This window comes from Cinclus cinclus, chromosome 4 (assembly GCF_963662255.1).
Source record: "Cinclus cinclus chromosome 4, bCinCin1.1, whole genome shotgun sequence".
NCBI classification, from domain to species: domain Eukaryota; kingdom Metazoa; phylum Chordata; class Aves; order Passeriformes; family Cinclidae; genus Cinclus; species Cinclus cinclus.
This window is the reverse complement of record NC_085049.1, coordinates 23,058,068-23,076,416: the sequence shown is the minus strand read 5'-3', so window position 1 is coordinate 23,076,416 and position 18,349 is coordinate 23,058,068. Positions and strand designations below refer to the sequence as shown.

At 40.5% G+C, this 18,349-nt stretch overlaps 1 protein-coding gene across 1 annotated transcript in view; it reads right to left on the bottom strand.

Annotated features, from left to right (window-relative positions):
- The window catches only part of FAR2 (fatty acyl-CoA reductase 2), a 57,784-nt gene extending 41,917 nt beyond the window's left edge, over positions 1 to 15,867 (bottom strand). Inside the window, exon 1 of the mRNA XM_062490906.1 lies at positions 15,670 to 15,867. Within this exon, the coding sequence (XP_062346890.1) occupies positions 15,670 to 15,858 (189 nt within the window). The 5' untranslated portion in view covers positions 15,859 to 15,867. The remainder of the gene's footprint in view (positions 1 to 15,669) is intronic.
- Between the last annotated feature and the right edge of the window lie 2,482 nt (positions 15,868 to 18,349).

Genomic DNA, 18,349 nt, shown 5'->3' with positions numbered 1-18,349 from the left:
TCAAAACTGGATCAAGACCTGCCCTGCTTGTGTAGAAACCACAAACACTGATGCTGCTATGAGCTGAACCTGCCCTTGTGAAATGGCCTCCTTGATTCCCACAGAGCAACACTTACTCCCTGAATTTTCCTTTTAGACATCTATAATTTTGGATTATGAGGATAAAGGTGAGACTTTTCCAATCATGTAGTTGAAACAAGAATGCCATAACACTGTAAGAGCTCACCTTTCTCTCCTGAACTAAACTACCTGAAGACACTACATGATTATGAAAAAACTGTGGGTAGCACAAGAGCAGTATAATTTTTTGGTACTAATCACTGAAATTGTTGGAGAAGTAAAATGCTGTCATTTCATTTAAAGTCTGCAGCAAAATTTGCCTAGTTGATAGTGAACATTACAAAGGTTTATTTATTTTATGCATTTCAGTTCTCACCATGACACACCTTCTATTCAGGGATGTGAATGTATTTGCAATGTACCTCAGGAAATGGAATGTGTCCATCAACAAATTCCACTGTTTATTCATGGTTAATATTTCACAGCAATAAACATTAAATACGTTCCTATTTGATAAGATAACAATCTGAGGCCAACACCTTCCCTTTTGAGGCTCCCAGTAAAATGATAACCTTTGAAACACATCAGCTGCCTGATGTAAAAACTGAGAATTGTCTCCATCAAACAACTCAATAACTGATCTATATCTTTATGACTACAACTTCTCATTATGGAGATAGAGATACCACCTAAACCACTTCAGTAAGACACAAGCAAATGTGGGGTTAGCTCAGTATATCAAGACACTGATAAGAGGAAGTTCTGCAGGGCGGTCTTCCCAGCCAGACAAATCCCAAACCACAAGGTTTTTTTTTGTTGGTATCTATGGGCTGCATAGCTAATCTTCCTGCAGTGCACTTCAGCTGTGAACTGGAAGAGAGGCACACAAAAAATGCAAGAAAAGGAAAATAAATAGTTAATCCCATTTGGGAAAATGGGCAGACACTCAGGAATAAGAGGTTTGTATTATGCTGAGAGGCAGCAAAGATATACAGAGGGGTATGGAATAAAGGACTTTGCTTCCTAAAAGGAGTTGGCCTTTAATATCACCTGGTTTAGTGAAAGGTGCTCCAGCATGGCAGGGGGCTGGAATGAGATGAGCTTGAAGGTCCCGTCCAAACCAGACCAAAGCAAAGCAAAGCAAAGCAAAGCAAAGCAAAGCAAAGCAAAGCAAAGCAAAGCAAACCAAACCAAACCAAACCAAAACACACTATTCCATGATGTGAAGATGGGACTGAGCAAATCATGGCTGTAAGGAACTGCAGATCATTAAACAGATATGAGCAGCAGAGCTGCACACTGGATTTGGGGAAGAGTTGACTTGGAAAAGGTGAAGCTTGAATTGATGATGTTTGAGTGATGTTCTGACGAAAACCTTCCCTAGAGATTTCTGGGATTAGTGGAAAGTGGGGAAATGGGTTGCAAGACCCCAAGGCAGCAAATCCTGTCTGTCAGAAAGAAACAGAAGAAGTGATGGGGAAGGGCAGAACGAATTATCATCTTCCAAGCTTCAAAATGAAAGGCTGAAAGGCAGAATTTTGGAAGGATGACAAAATGATTTGATGCTTCCCTGCTGTATGGAAGCTCAAGGTCTCCATGCTGCTAAGAATGGTTACTGTCCTCTCACTCAATGTACTGTGCACATAAAAAATCTGACAGGGAAGAATCTGATTACCATTCCCTAAAGGCTCAGAGACTCTCCATTGATAAAACTCCATCAAAAGCATACAGGCACTACATTAACAATTCTGAATTGCAGCAAACTTGATTTTTTCTGTATTCCTTTCCTGTTCAGACTGCAGTGCAGAGTCCTGATGCCCTTTGGACATCCCAACAGAACCCAGCCCATTGCCTTTGATCAGTTTGTACTTTTGCTCACCATGAAACAGAAACAAGCAAAATCAATACTCAGGATGTGTGGAGACATTAATCTTTTAAAGGATCAGGTTTAGTGGGTTAAAAATATTAGAGTAAGACTCATATCTATGTGTCACAATATATTTTAAGTCTTCACATACAAGAATTTTTTCCCCCCTCTGAAATTCCATGCTTTGATCTCTTGTGCATCCTTTCTTAGGGAAAATCCTTTAAATAGATTGTATTTAAAGAACCATTAATTTAATGCTAGGAAGAGATGCTAAAGCAATATTTTGGCAGGTGTTTATGAAGTGATTAATATCTTCTATTTATTCTACACAGATATAAAAAGGGATGGTAATTTATTTTGCTAATTGATATGAAATGGTAAGGACTAGAACTTTAAACTGGTGGAAAGAGAAATTAGAAGCTGACTGTCCTTTCTTCATCAGACAAAGCAAGAGACCCACGCAGACAAAATCTCGTCCTTGAGGAACCTGTGTGGTGACAGCAGGAAGGAGATGGAGGAATCAAAAAGGATGGAGAAGAAGAGAGTCTTATCTCTCAGTCCTTTGAGCAAGTCTCTATTTTCCCTGCTTATCTTTCTGGATACACCTAGTGATGTTACACCTCCCTCTTCAAATTCTTATCTACAATGCAGGTTTTCTCTGCAGACTATTTCTATGTTTCACCACACTCTTTATGACACTAATATTTACATGTACATTTATTTATTGTTCTCTGGCCTTTCTGGAAAACAAAACAAAACAAAATCCCAAACAAAGGAACATATACACCCCAAAACAAACCAACCAAACAAAATACCCTGAACAAACCAACCAAACAGAAACCCCCAAACCTATTTCAGCTTTTCTACTACCTTGACAACAATAAAATAATAAACCGTATTTTCAAAGAGGAAACCCCTAGCTATCTCAGAGAAGGCATGTTGTAGGTTTAGGCCTTACCTCTCAAAAAGATGCATCCTGATACTTTTCTGATACCACATATGTGGAGAGAATGTGACATGGGAAGTAGTCAAGTGACAATGACATTTTACAAGAAGTTACAAGCCCCACCTCCATGTTCTTAGAAATTTGGGTAACTTGGATAGTGTACCTAGAAAGCTGAGGTGCACCTTGGGCATGAGGTCTGGAAGAGAAAATAGCTGGCAAGAGCATATTTGAACAAGCAGCCACATGAATGAGCTCTCAAACACATTCTGGGTATCTCTGGCAGCACAATGTGTAATTCTGAGGCTGTGGAACTTTACCCACAGCATGGGAATAGATTTCACAGATTAGTATTCTAGCTAGGGAAGATGAACCCTGCTCTTACAGGTCTTGGATTAAAAAAAATCAGAACTCACGAGATACAAGCTCCTTGCTTGCTTTCTGTTGACACAGGTCAAATAAACCTTGCTCCAGGAAAATGTCTAAGTACTTATTTTATTTAAAGCACATTTGTTGAAATGGGAGCTCACTGAAAATTTCACATGAGCTTCTGACACCCTGCCTCTGTAAGATGCACATCTGCTTCATCCCACATTAAAAGAGGGAAAACAATTTTCATTTATTCAACAGAAGGGGCAACTGATTAATCTAGATATTTAAACAGTTGTCCTGAAGGAAGAATATGAAGTTTTGATGTATTTATTATCTTCTCAAGTCCTTCTTCAGCTTTCTCATGGGCCTCCTTTAGGCACTGGAAAGGCTTTATCCTTCCTAAACTGCTCCCTGGATGGTTGAATTCCCCCATGAGGACCAGGGACTGTGAACGTGAATATTAAGTGCTGTTAATGGCACTGCGGCTGTTTTAATCCCTTTCCTGCCAGCCACTCACTTGCTTCACTATCGCCAAATGCAGTAATTCCTGTGACTTAAAACACCCTGCCAGGACATGCTGAAGCAGCTGGAAGAACTTACCTTACTAAGGTTTGTCTAAGGAGTGACCTCTGAACACAGAAACTTCCTTGTAATGAACACTGCCCAGCAGAGGCAGAAAAGCAAAAGCCAAAGGATGTATAAAAAGACTAGGAAAGCTACCAGCACCCAGGAGCTCAGAGATCCAGACCCTGTTTCCCTTCTCCAGCTTCCTAAATTAGGTATTACTTATGATAAGCACTACCTGTTACTAGTAGAGCCTGTGGCAAAAAGAATGTGCTACAACCTGGAGATTTTTTTTTTTTTAAGGTACTAAGAAGGTTAAGTTCCCAGACAAACCCTTAGGGAATTCTGCTTATAAGTAACCTCCAGGCAAAGCATGAACCATTAAACTCTTGCAGTCTGAATGTCCAGCCAGGTTTCTTTTCCCCACCTTGACTGTAACATCCTTATCTGGATGTTGGCAATTGGATGGAGATAATGAGGAAAGCTTTGCTATTTATAAGGTAAATGATACCCATGGCTTTCCCCCCATCCACAGATTCAGTCATTTTATCACAGGACCAGATTGGTCCAGGTACCTGTACCAAGGGTGAATCATAAAATCATGGAAGGGTTTAGGTTGGAAGTGACTTTAAAGATTGGGGTTCCAGGGGCAGCCACAGCTTCTCTGGACTGCCTGTCCCATGCCCCCACCACCCTAAAAGGGAAGAATTTCATTCCAATATCCAAGCTAAATCTTTTCTCTTTTAGTTTTTAGTCCAGACCCTTGTCAACAGAGTCTCTCCATCTTCCTCGCAGGCTCCCTTCAGGTACTGCAAGGCTGCAATTAGGTCACCTCTTTTCCAAATCCATGCTGACCTTCAAGTCACCTCCTTTTTCTTCACGTACCCAGAAATGTGTCAAAAAAAATATCACACCATGATTTTCTTATTCAGAGACAGAAGTGAAACTGCCTGGTCTGTGGCTGCCTGAATTGTCCCTCTTGCCCCTTCTGACAAAGGGTGAAACATTTGCCCTTTTTTCCAGCCTTTAAGTGTCTCCAAAATGCAGAAATCCTGAAGGCTTCTGAAATAAATGGAATACATAGTTGTTCATGCTCTTTGTACCTCCCCGGCAAAAAAAATTGCTGCAAAACATACCCACACACAGAGCTCTAGTGAAGTCAGCTTCCTGGAGATCAAAGCAAGGGCTTGGGAACTGCCCACATCCAACAGGAACTCAACCATCAGGGAGAGAGCATGACTCCAGGCATGGATACAGAGCAGTAAGGAACACATCAGATTTCTGAACAGGTTATTCCTTTTTGCAAGCAACCACTCCAAGCAGAAATCTACCCCTAAAAACGTTTTTCCCTCCTCCATCATTGAGAATTTTGACACGCTTTGTATGGAGATGCCCTTCCCAGTGTTGCAATTATTTGTGGGTGGATAGCTCAGGTGGTTAACTCCTCGGCTGTGGGCAAACATGCAATGCCAGTTGTATTCACCCGGTCTTCTGAAACATGAGCTTATTACCTGCAAAATGATAAACCCTTCTCTTACCCTCCAGCATCCCTATTATTGTGCTCTCACAGCCTGCTTTATACCTGAACACCTTGAATAATGAGTGAGGTACTTCTAAAAAAGGTTTCAAGAGGTCAGACTGAGAGCTGTCACAGAAAGTATCATGCAACTTTTGAGTGGAGGTGTAATTACCCATACTGACAGTGTGTGTGTGCATCTTAGCAGATTTTGATACAACTTTAATAAATAAAACATTAATATAAATTTCACACAAGTACAGAGTCCTCTGGACACCCTGATTTTTCAAGATGCATTCACTAAAAAAAAAAAAAAAAAAAAAGAGAACCTAAATAACTTATTCTTGCTTCATCTGAAGGGGAAATTTTCAATGTCATGGAAAAAACTAGCAACTGACTAGAAATTTTTGCTGTAATTTAGAGCTCTAGTTCTGCAATTATAAAAATAAAAGACCTGAAATAGTTAAAAAAGTAAATTGTTACTTTGGAAGACTATTTTGTGGTTTACAGATTTTTTCCCCTCTTTTTAGGGCCCTGGGATTGGAGCTCTACCAAACCAATCAAGGTAATTCAAGAAAAAAATGTGTTTTGCTTGTCCTTACCCGTATTTTCTATGCCAGAAAAACATGTGGAAGGCATTTCTTCCCCTCCCGACTAGGAAGATACTGACTGTTCACTGTAAACATTTTATTATACAGATGAAATATTCACAATATTATACACAACTGTAATCTCAATAATGCCCAGCATGGAAACTTGTTTTGTTGAGCTCAACAGTAGATTGAAGGCTTGAAAACACATTGTAGTGTTTTGCAGATACAAAACCAAAATAAGAGACCATTGTACCTAAACTAAGCTATTAAATCCCACTTTTAGAATGAGATGGCAACACAACAACAACTGGCAGAATAGACAAGAAATATAAGAAGACAAAATATCAGAGATCAAAAGTACACGCAGTTAGTTAGTATCAAAGGTTTGTTTGGTTTTTAAACATGCCCCAAGTCAGCGCTTGTTTTTGTTATTCATACTTGCTATTTCTACTGCAGCAGTGCCCAGAAGTCCCATCAGGACGTCCCATGCTCAGTCCCTGCTTTTAAATCTTGATGCAATCAGACACTGACTATCCCAAAGCTTCATGTATGAGGAGATCACTCTAAATTTTCTCTCTCATCTAAGTCATATAAATAATAAGCCATGCATTTGGCAAAACTCACCCAATTCAGATTGTAACAACACAAGGCAAGTTTCTGTTAATTCTTCAGTGGCACCCACTTTGAAACAATCTCCTTGAATTTGGGATAAAAGACCCAAAACTGCAGCACAAGACTGATGCACCACTGAAGACACACCATCCTTCTTCAGTGGAAACAAGTAAAAGCTTATAGTACCTGAACGTATATGGGGTCAAAAATCAATCTAATGATAATTTTCAACAGAGTGAATAAAGCATGTCTTGATTTTAAAAATATTTAGCTAGACTAGAAACCCTTTCCCTTTGCCAGCTCCAGATCAAACACCAATCAGGCAAGAACAGCAGGCTCTGGACAACCACCTCCACAGTCCAGAGTGTGGCAGTGAATTATCCCTGCTCCCAGAATTAACAGGGTTTCCCTCTGCGGAGTCAGACCAGCTCATTCTGGAAGTCTGGCTGCAGACAGTTTGTGCTGTTCAGAGTCATGCCATCGTTCACATTTAACTTAGAACAGAAGAGCTGTTTCATTTCAAGAAGCAAAATGAATTTACAACACTAATAATATTCTCGCTCCCAGCTCCCTTGAAAGAAAGTGAAAGGCCTAATACAAGCCCCCCAAAAATTACCAAAGTCCAATTTTCAGGCTTGGGTTCCTTGGCACAATTCAGACATTTTGATTTGTGTATGCAATGACCCGAGTCAGAACCTCACAGTTTTTTAAAGCAATCTTCCTAATATATTTGGCAGTTCGTATGGGTCTGGTAAATGTAGTAAAAAACAGCAGGCTGGATTTGCCAGAGTAAACTGCAGTCAAAGATGACCTCCAGACAACTTTTAAGCTGTTTGATCCTCTGGAGGACAGATTTTAGGATCAACTGTGGGACACTCAGAAGATCAAAAGCTCTGGATTGTGAATATCAAGACACACCCCTGTGTCACAAGTGGAAGCTCTCTCAGATCCCAAAGGATCAGAGTACTTCCCCCCTTCTCTCTAGGATTTCAATAACTTTGTTTATCCATGTACTAGCCAGGGATCAAGTTTTGAGAGGGAAGTAAAACCAGAAGTCTAAAGATTCTGCCCCACTATCTTTAGGATTTCTTCTTAAACTGCTGCAACAAAATGTATTTCTCTGCAGGGTGTCCCACTCAACCCACTACACAGGGTCTTCTGACAAATTTGGTCTTAGCCTTCGTCATTCAGTCACAGTCTGCTCCCAGAGAAGAAAAAAATACTGGTAAGGAAGGCCAGAACTCAATTCAGGAAAACAGAAAAGCTTTATAGAAGAAAAAAAAATGGAAGAAAACAGCTGAGGATATAATGAAATAAAATCAGACACAAAGGATACAACATGAGTTAACTGTACATTGTGTTGAATGACTAAATAGCCAATTCTGCTCTTTGGGCGCTGACTGATGGCTCCATTGCCAACCCACTCCAGAAAAAGATAATCCTGTGTCCTTAACTATGATTTGCAGGCCCTCAACCAGAGGTTGTCTGAGGTCAGCTGTCCTCATTCAGCCCCAGTTCCAAGCAGAGAATCCACGCCCGCAGACAAGCTGTGGTACACGAGCAGCTCTGCCGGTGTCCAGAGCCGTTCTGAAGTGCAACAGCCCAAAAATGAATTGTGCCAACTCGCACACATCAAGAGCCAAGTCCCAGGCTCCAGCAAAATGACAAACATTGTTTAAAAACGTGTTTGCTGAAGGCCTTGTTGGTGAACGGGTCATTTGGCAAAACTCTGAGCACAAGGCATGCTGTGCAGCTGCCTAAAAGCTCAGCTCTCCCATGTGCCTGAGCAAAACCAGGATCCAGGAGGAATCAGCAGCTTACAAAGGACGCCCAACAGGACTTCTCCAATGACGCTGCTCCATGGCCTTGCTGCCAGCCAAAGCTGCTGGGAAATGGCTCTGATTTCTGCTACTGATGTAAAACTCTCAAGTCTGTGTAGGAGAGCTTTTCTCTTCAATGCTTTTTGTTATTTTCCCATCCTCTTTGAAAACGCCATGCTGCACTCCTCTATCCCTCTCATGCACACTCTCCCACTTCCTCGACTTTTTCCTTTAGGATACATAGACAGCAGTGGAGGTGATGCTGAAGTTTTCTCCTGGCAAGGAGACCTGGAAAGGCACAACCTTCTGGATGGAGAGCTCTTCGACTGGCATAAAAGTAAATTTTGTGGATTAGAAAATCTAAAGCTTCTCTTCAGTCACATTAAAAAGATTTTAACATTAGGATACTACTTCCATCTCTGTTTGACACACGAGGCTGAGTTCAGATGTAATCACATGGGAAAAGAGGTGGATGAGAGCAGTACTAATAAAGGTAGATGGTCAGCAGTACCAATAGAATAATTACTTCTTGGGTTTGGTAGCTTTGGTAGCAAACCCAGAAGCTGTCTAGCTTGCTTATGCTCCAAGGCTGGAATCAGACAGTATTTGTTTCCCAGATTTAGAAGAGTGATTAACTGCATTTTCATCTCTGCACCAAACACTTTTCACTGTGTTTAAATTGCTATCATCTGACGTCGAACTACTGTCAGGGAAATCAAACTAATACATGTAATCATCCGGAAAAACACCAGAAATGCCACAGAATTAGAAGGACGATTAGTGAACAACTTATTTGGGCCCATCACCTCTTTGAAATCTACCCTTCATGAGATACTCAACCAATGCTAAATGAAGGTACCAAGAGAAATTCTACTGATTCCAGGAACTGGGCCTTGGCTGCAAACCAGAAAGTACACAGGCATAAATGCAAATTCAAGCAATGTTATGAAGATCCTTTTAAGTTTTGACTCAGCTGCAATCTTAGTTTGCTAACTCCCTTATGAGATTCCCTCTTTCTTCTGGATGACACCCTTGCACATTAAAGAAAAAATATTGTGAAGTTACAGGCTGTAAGTGTCCCAAAATATCACTGCTTATGGAGCACTAAAAATGATTTCATTTTACAGATGGCAGCAAATGCAGCTTAGCTGCAACCTCTACGCTGTTACTGGCAAGAGAAAATCTTACTGTTGATGTTTTTTTAATTGCACCATTCTCAAGGTACTGCCTGCTCATTTGCTTCAAGGGATTAACTTTTATTTTGTCATTTATCAGCTGGAAGAATCTTCACTGCAGCATCTTCACTAACACAGAAATCCCTTGGGATACCCACCACTAAATAAAACAAAAATGGCTAGGTTGAAAGAGAGTGCCCTTATGTATATGTGTGCACTTGTGTCTATACAAATGTGTATGTGTTAATTGGGCTGCAGAGCACAGTTTTGTGCTGGCTGCATAAAAAGCTTGTCCAAAACTTTCCTTGGACAAAATGAGGTCTCTGACCATCAGAGTTCTCAGACAGCAGCATACTATTAACCACAATGTCTTTACAGATTTAGCAGAATAAATGAATATTAATATTTAAACGTGCACATCTCTTGTTAGATGTCTTATGTGAAACTGAGAAAATTCTCCTTTCTTTTCAGCTTTTTTAAAACTTTACTGAACGAGCAGCACATGCATTAGCATACAATTGGCTATAGGGATTTTTCTGGAATGCTTCTATTTGAGGCTCTGTATTCTCTCCTGGAGGTGTAGCTGTTTAGATCACAATCCACTTTACAACATGAAGTGATGTTAAGGGGAAAAAAAACCCAGACAAACAAAAAAACCCCTTCTTAAATCTGATGATTTATTGTGATTGCAGTCCAGGCCACAGAAAAGTTGCATGAAACCATGAAGTAAAGATAAAAGTGAGGGGCAGCTTTTACAGATTGCTCTGCAGGTGGTGGGTATGTGTGTAGAATGACATGAAGACAGAAATCACTAACCCCCTTGATGTTGCAGCTGTGCAAGTAGGCAGAGAAAGCTGAGCTGCATGAAAAGATATTGCTACAAGGCAATTTTTCTGTCTACACACCTTGCAAGGATCAAGACTCTGCTGAGCTGGCAGCTGCTGCCAGACAGGGGGCCCCTGGTTGATGCTGGACTACCCTTATTCATGCTGGGTTTCTCTTTCCAGTGGAAGATGAGGAAACCGATGTGATAGGTTTTGACACCAAGACATTTTTATACACAGAATGATGAACACACTTGAAATGAACTGAGAAGCATCTTTGCTTTAAATTACTTACCAATTTCAGAGTAATCCACCTCATTTCTATAGTTTCATATCATACTGTGCTCTTAATTTAGAATCTTACGTCATTTAAACATTTTAATTCCTTTGTGATTTACTGTATACCTTTGTGCAACTGGAGGAAACTGAAAACTGAAGTCTATTTTTTAAAGAGTTGACTTTACTACTGTGAATACCTACAGGAGCAGAAGGACTGAAGAAAGTTTGCAAAGATGGAGCATTACACTGTGACCTCTCCATGACAGTGATAAAACGGAGGTTTGAATTCTGTACCATGTGGCAGAGCTTGTGACCTGCAGACAAATGGCATCCCTAAGGCTTGTCTTGGTTTCAGCAGCATTGCTTCTTTTAATGAAAGACAACGTATCATGCCATTAGGTCATAATCCTTCCTAGAGCTTCCAGTACTGCAAGTTCTGCTTTTAAGGGGCAAGATCAGCAGGAAACATGCTGATAACACCACAGAACTGCATCTCTAAGTGATCAGAGACTGATGTTTCAGGGAGAGAGTCATGCAGGAGCACAAGGAGAAGCCATGTAATGTAAGGGACACAGCTTCTTCAAGTCAGAAATGCCTCTGGGAAGGGTCTAGAGCACAAGTCTTGGGATGAGTGGCTTAGAAAGCTGGGGTTGTTTAGTCTGGAGAAAAGAAGGCTTGAGGGTACCTCATGGCTCTCTACAACTACCTGAAAGGTGGTTTTAAGAAAGCAGGGGCCAGTCTCTTCTCCCAGGTAACAAGTGATAGAATGGAAAGGACATAGTCTCAGGCTATGTCAGGGAAGGGTTAGACTGGGTATCAGGAAAAAGTTTTTCACCAAAAGAGTTATCAAGCATTGAAACAGGCTGGGAGTGGTTGAGTCACCATTCCTGGAGGTATTTAAAAAATGTGAAGATGTGGTGCTTTGAGGACATGGTTTAGTGGTTTATTAACCCAGACTTGGCAGTGCCGGGTTAATAGCTGGACTCCATGATCGTAAGAGTTTTTTCCCAAGATAACTGATTAGATGACTCTAAAGTTCTGTAACTCATTTGTTTGAAAAAGATAGAAAAATATTATTTCAGTCTTGGCCTTGAACACTTTGAGGGATGGGGCATGTACAGAATCAGAGAATGACACAGGCTGGAAAAGATCTCTGGTATCATTGAGTCCAACCCATGACCTAACACCACTGTGTTCCAACAACCTAAAAACCTCATTAACCCTCAAAACCAATTAAATCATTGGCCTTATCCAAGCTCAGGCCCCTCCTACAATGGTCACAGCAGATTTCAGGGATGCTGTTCCAGATGGAGTGGCACTGAACGAGTTTGGCATGGAGAGATTTTATTACTTATGGTGATGAGTGAGGGGGCAAAGACAAGGACAGTCATAGGAGGAGGGGAAAGATAAATCTGGAATGATTTGCTGAAATGTACAGGGCCTTGCTGGATGTTTGCTGATAAACACAGCACACTTCACAAGGAAATACTGAAGAGACAAAGGTGTCTGATAGCATTGCCCATCCCAATGTACAGTTCCAGACAAAGCTTTGTAGGGAAGAGAAGTTCTGTCTGTAGCATCCACTGTAACTAGAAGGATTAACTGTGGTTGGACGACAGGAAAAAGCAGCAGCATTTTACAGTCACACCTAATTCCCCATTTTCAGCAGCCTCATCCACAGCCTCCCCATTTTCTCTCTGTATTATCAGAGACAATTAATAAGAGTCTTTTCTACTCCCCACTTTGTCTGGTCTTTCTAATTAGGAGCACTGGACAAATATATCTGTGAAACAGGCTGGCAGCAGCAAGTAGCCTTGGTTCACTGCATGCAGGGCATGGAAAATGCTCTGCTCTCCCAGGGACAATGGAAGAGTGACAACCAGTGACTCAGCATTAGCCCAGTAACTGCTCTCCAGAGAATCCAAGACAACCCTCCAAACATTCCTGCCTATTTCTGTGCACAGAGGGATCAGACAGCAAAAAATTCTCCTTGAAACAATTCTCTACCTCTGATAAAGACAAAGACACATCTCCCATCAACTAACAATTATACAGCCCTGTGAAATTTTGCCTCGTGATCCACATCCCTGGACACATCCAGGCAGCAGCCAATACTGAAATCTGGGTTTTTTTTGTGTGACAGCTGTGCTCTGTGCAAGGCAGACATGGCACTTCATTAAGCACAGCATAATAGCTTGATTCCCTTAGGGACTTGCTGCTGGAAAATAGAACATCTCCTTTCATAAATAGGCAAGGTCACCATGCTTGTTTCGGATTTGATGCTGAGATAATTGAGTATCTGTTCATTATACATTGAATACTAATGCAATAATGCACCTGCATGTAAAAACTAAGGAAAGCAGCCTTATATTAAATTTCAATGCCTATTCAGCTACAGAATAAAGTCAAAGAATTCTGATTTATACCCAAACTATTTTCTGTATTTTACTTTCCATGCTGGATTCAGAAGTTGAAAAATTCCAAGTAACCAACTGCTGGAAAGCACAAACTAAATTATTTTGCTTATTCACACTGTATCACCTTTTTGTAACCCACAGGTGCTCTTCTATTTAACTGGAGTCATCTTCCAGCATATTCACATGTACACACTGTGAACAAGACAGGGCACAAATATGACACCTCAGCATTTAAAGCCCTGTAGATATAATGATAAAAGTCACACAGAGTTCACAGAGAATTATGAAAAGGGATCAAAATTCTAGGCAAGTTCTTTCAAAATATTTCTAAGTACTACCAAAACTCAGGAGTCCCCAGAGGACCTTACCTGAAGAACCTAAATATTATGCAACTATTTCTAACCAATCTGCTTCACTTTGATCTTGATTCATCTCTTTGTTTAGAATATTTAGAAGTTGGCACCCTGTATTTCTCTGTTCCTTTGGTTCCCAGAATACTTCCTTTCTGGGTATGCAAACAAGAAAATCCAGAGGACAATACTAGGTCAAAGCTAAATGCAAAAGAAGAAAGAGTTACTTACAAAGTGAAAGTGTCATAGGTCAGTAGGGAAGATTACCTAGGGTAGGATATGACAGAGGAAATAAAAGTATGTTCTCCTAAACCCAGATACTAATATTAAATCAGCTGTGGGGAAAAGGAATAATTATTCTCTAGAGTTTAGAAATTATAAAGATACACATAAATAGTACACATAAATAAGAGAAAGGATTTTATTCTGAAGTTTCCTGTGCTTACTCCAATCTATCTCATCAGAGATTATGATCAGAAATTTCAAATGGGAATGTTGCCTGAAGATCTGGTACAAAGTTTTGCTGCATTATTATTCATTATATACCTCAGGGATTTTTCAAAGTGGAGGATGCAAACCACAACTGTAAATGAAAGGGCAGTCTCTAGATTGTGATCAACTAGAAGAGATCTGCAAAAATGTTAGGAATAATGTTTCCTGCCCTCCTCATCTGTCATTAAGTTAACATTTAGTGGTATTAACATTTTCATTTCTAGAAAAAAATAAATCTGCAAGGGTGTCAACATTTGTACATGGCATACACCTTTGAGGAGTAGGGTTTCTGCCTTAGGGAGGATTTTTGAGTAATTTTTAAATGATCAGCATCAGAAAGACACCTTCTTTCCTTGAGAGGACCTGGATGACTTGTGAGAGGTTTTTTTTTCCTCCCAAGCCTGCAGCAGCCTAACTTAGAGCTCTGCCTTCTCTTTTTGTTCATTTGAAACACGTTGGAGCAGGCTGCCAAAGGTTCAAAGAGAGGTTATCAGGTCCTGTTTGCTGTTGGCATGTCTAAAACTGCTGACACATGGTAGGAAGAAAAATGGGTACATCTAGTACAGCTGCAGCAATAAAACAGCTACTAGGGAACCTCACCTAGATGTAACAACACCTCCAAGCTGTGCTGCCCAACTGAAGAGATAAGCCAGTATTTATATAGTAGTGTTTATACATAAAATGCAAACAGAGCTTACAGAAGTCTTGTTATATACCTACGTTTATCATTTCCTCAAGTGTTTTAAAACACAAAAGGCAGAAACACACCACATTTGGGATTTTGTTGGCTGGCGATAAAAAACATCCACTATGATGAACGCTGAGGGTGGACTTGGCAGTGTGAGATTAAAGGTTGGACTCAAAGACCTTGAGGGTCTTTTCCAACCTAAATCATTCTATGACAGACTTGTAAAAAGCAACCAATGTGATTGTTTCCTTTTTATATCACTCACAAATCTTTCTGAATATGAAAACAATCTACCCTCTGTTAAAAACACACCAAAACCAAACCAACTCTGTTCTTGGACATACATAAGATTTTCCCAGCTTAATGCCTCAAAACATTAAGAGGAAAAAAACATGTTTTCTGACAGACCTACTTGTCTCTAAGTCACCTATTTTACCTTTAACTTCTACAGAAGGAGGAGATTCTTCCAGTCAAGTCTTATTTAAACTTTTAGACCAATACTCCACAAAGATATGTTGATATTTATCAGATTAATTCCAAGTATTTCCTTGTCTGCTAGAGCCAGATCTGTCCCTTCCTCTCATTTCACATCAGCTGTGTACAAATTCACACTAGCATTAGGCATGAGCTTGAACTCTGGCATTTTTCATAGCTGGAGGACTCTGAGCAAGTTCACAACCTCACCACTGGCTTAAGACCCAGAGCATCTTAAGAATCCTGAGAGCCTCAGGCCAAGTCAGTGTCTCCTTACAAATGTTTACATTAAATACAGCAAAGGGCTTTGACATCCTTCTTGCCACTGGAGATTTCCTCACTGGGATGGCAAACTAAACATGATCAAGACACATGGGTGGAGGTGATGCAAAAAGGGAGGTAAAAAAAGATTACACTGTTACAGTGTAAAATGCTGTGGCACCCATCGAAATCAGACAACTACAGGTTTGTTCATGTACAGTTCTTTTGGCTGTTTATCTCAGACACAGCAAAAATACGCAGCTGTTACTGCAGAAGTCAGCATTTTGTTCTTCGTGAACTGAGTAAAACAGAAGCCCTTTGCTCCACCCAGTTAGATTCCAGAATAAACCACATGAACTTACCTTACATTTCAACATGCTGGCCACTCTCTCTTGCATTGACTGTCCAGCCTTTGGCCTGACAAGAATATAAACTGCTTTCACTTCAGGGCTGGAGCGCAGAAGTTTTTCCACCAGCACTTTGCCCATGAAACCTGTAGCTCCTGTGATAAGTACGGTCTTTCCATTGTAATAAGCTGAGACTGAAGACATGGTGCTTTCTTGTTCTGTCCCTTCCTGCAGCGGGTACCTGAGAAGATGCAGAAATAAAGCTTTAAAGGCTTTTGGGATAACTTTTTTTAGTCACCTACCTCAACTCAAATTAGTTCAGTCAATGGCAATTAAAAAAAATATTTTTCTTAAAAAGTCTTTATTGTGAAAATAAATATCTGAGAAGCTTAAAAAAACAAGCTCAGCCTTATCCTCCATGTGATACCACAGCTGCACACAGAGGTCAAACACAACTCCTGCTGTCCAAGGCTCCCAGCAGGAGATGCTCACTGCAGTGCTGAACAATGTTTATCTGCTACTGTGAAGTGGCAGCCATGAAGATATGCAGCTATCCCTACAAGACAAAGGAGAAAGAGATTTCCTCGCAAGCACTGTTGTGCTTTCCACTTCAATTCCACTGTGCCTATGGCATTCCTTGTCAGCCATCACTCATCAGCATGCTCAGTCTTCCTGTTGCCTTGGCTTGGAATAACACCATGAAGAAAGCTTTTCCTGCACTGCAATACCCCGTGCAGGTCACCACCATTTATGAGCTGTAATGGCCAGAATTCATCTCAGTTCCCTCTAAGGACTGCAGACATGACAGACCCCCCCTTTAGAGATCCACTGATGTGGACCAAGCTCCCACATGATGTGTCCCAGTTAAACATTTTAATTAGATGCAATGGTTTCAGGCCTGAATGTTCCCAGCCATCCCAATTCAAACTCTTAAGTTGATTAAATGCAAACAAGGCCAGACTGAATCCTCTTAGAAAAGCCCCTCTTCCCTTATTAGCCTAATGGAAGCAAAACAACCATCTTTGAAGTGGGGCAGACCACATAAAGCACAAAACACACACTGCAAGGAAAAGGCTCATGAAAAATGCCAGTAAATGTTTCCAAAAAAAGCCTACTGATTTTGAAACAAAAAGAAACAAGAACAGTAGCATGCTGTCAATCATGCATTCAAGAGCCAGAATGATGATATCCAAGTATCCCAGAAAAACTCTTCCTCCAGCAGAATCTTCAGAGACACAAACTAGGGACTCAAGCCTAAGAAAATACTACTTTTCTTTCCCAGTACTGCCTGGGACCACAGTAATCAGCATCAAACAAATTAAAATCCCCAAATTTCTTTATCCATGACAAATCGTCAGGTGTAGAATCCAGTTTAGAAAGTGGGTCAAGCAGAATAACCTCTCAGGGACACTGTTTCACAAATAATATCTGTGGGTATTCTGGCTCAGTGAATTTGGTTATTAGCCTGCTTTCAGATGTCGTCTAGATTACAACTTAGATGATTGCAGAAGGCTCATCTAGGCCGATTAAAAACCTGTTCTTATTAAAGAGCTGGCCACTTGGGAAGTTAAACCAACAGGTTAAAATTATTGGATAATTAACTTATTTATAACAAAATTTCACATCTCGTTCCAGTTCAAAAAACCTGAGTCATACTAGAAGACCAGGACTTGAAGAGCCTGGAAGCATGTGAAAGGTGTGCAAGGCCAGAAGAAGGTTTAGTTCAGCCAGATGAAGACAAAACACCCCAGAAATTTAGCATGACACATGGCCTGAAATGTAGAAAAATGAAGGAGAGAAGTCCTTAGTCACCAGAGGCCATACCAATCCCACTGAACAACAGGAAACAAAAAGATAAAATATAAGGACCACTTCCAGCCCTGGGATCCTTGCTTTAAATTCACATCCAGAAGATCACATCTACACAAACAATAGTACATTTACAGAGTTTGCACCATGAACTTGGAGATTACCAGAGGAGTTACTCTCCTTCCCACACTTCAAGAGTAGAGAGCATTTCCAACCTTCATCACTAAGCCTTGCTGCTCTGCCTTAAGAGTTGTAGACTACTACACAAGTAACTGTGAAAGTCTTCCAAGTGTGGACATCAATTTATTATGTTGTTTCATTTGGGTTCCCTGCTTCAGTTATCTAAAAAGGGCTTAATTTGTTTTGGCCAGATGTTCAATGCCTGCTAGAATAGTTAAGTAAATAAATCACACTACTTTGAAGTGTCCCTATAATTAACCATGCAGCCATGCTTCATTAAGCATTTCTGACAAGGACTACATGCATATAACTGACAGTTCCTCTCCATCTAGTCTGAGACTATTTTGAATGTCTGATTCCAAACAAACTCAAAAATCTAATCTCCCAAGCCATTCTGGTATGATGAAAATGGAAGTACCAAACACAGCCACGGAAAAAACAAACTTTCAAGCCGATCTCCTGTTATCCTTGATTACTGGCTTATCCTCCTAGTGCTGCAAGAAAAGAGAAGAAAAATCCTATCCTTTCTATCTTCCATGATAAAGCAGTCCAAGTTATGCAGCCAGGAGTGAGTAGGGCCAATTTCAGAGTTGGATCCAGTTGCTCAGGCCTCATCCACGATAAAAAGCCACGAAGAATGAGATGGTGTTTGGCTGTTATGGGAGTAGATTCGTGTCTCTTTGCACTACATTTAGTTTTCTATTTC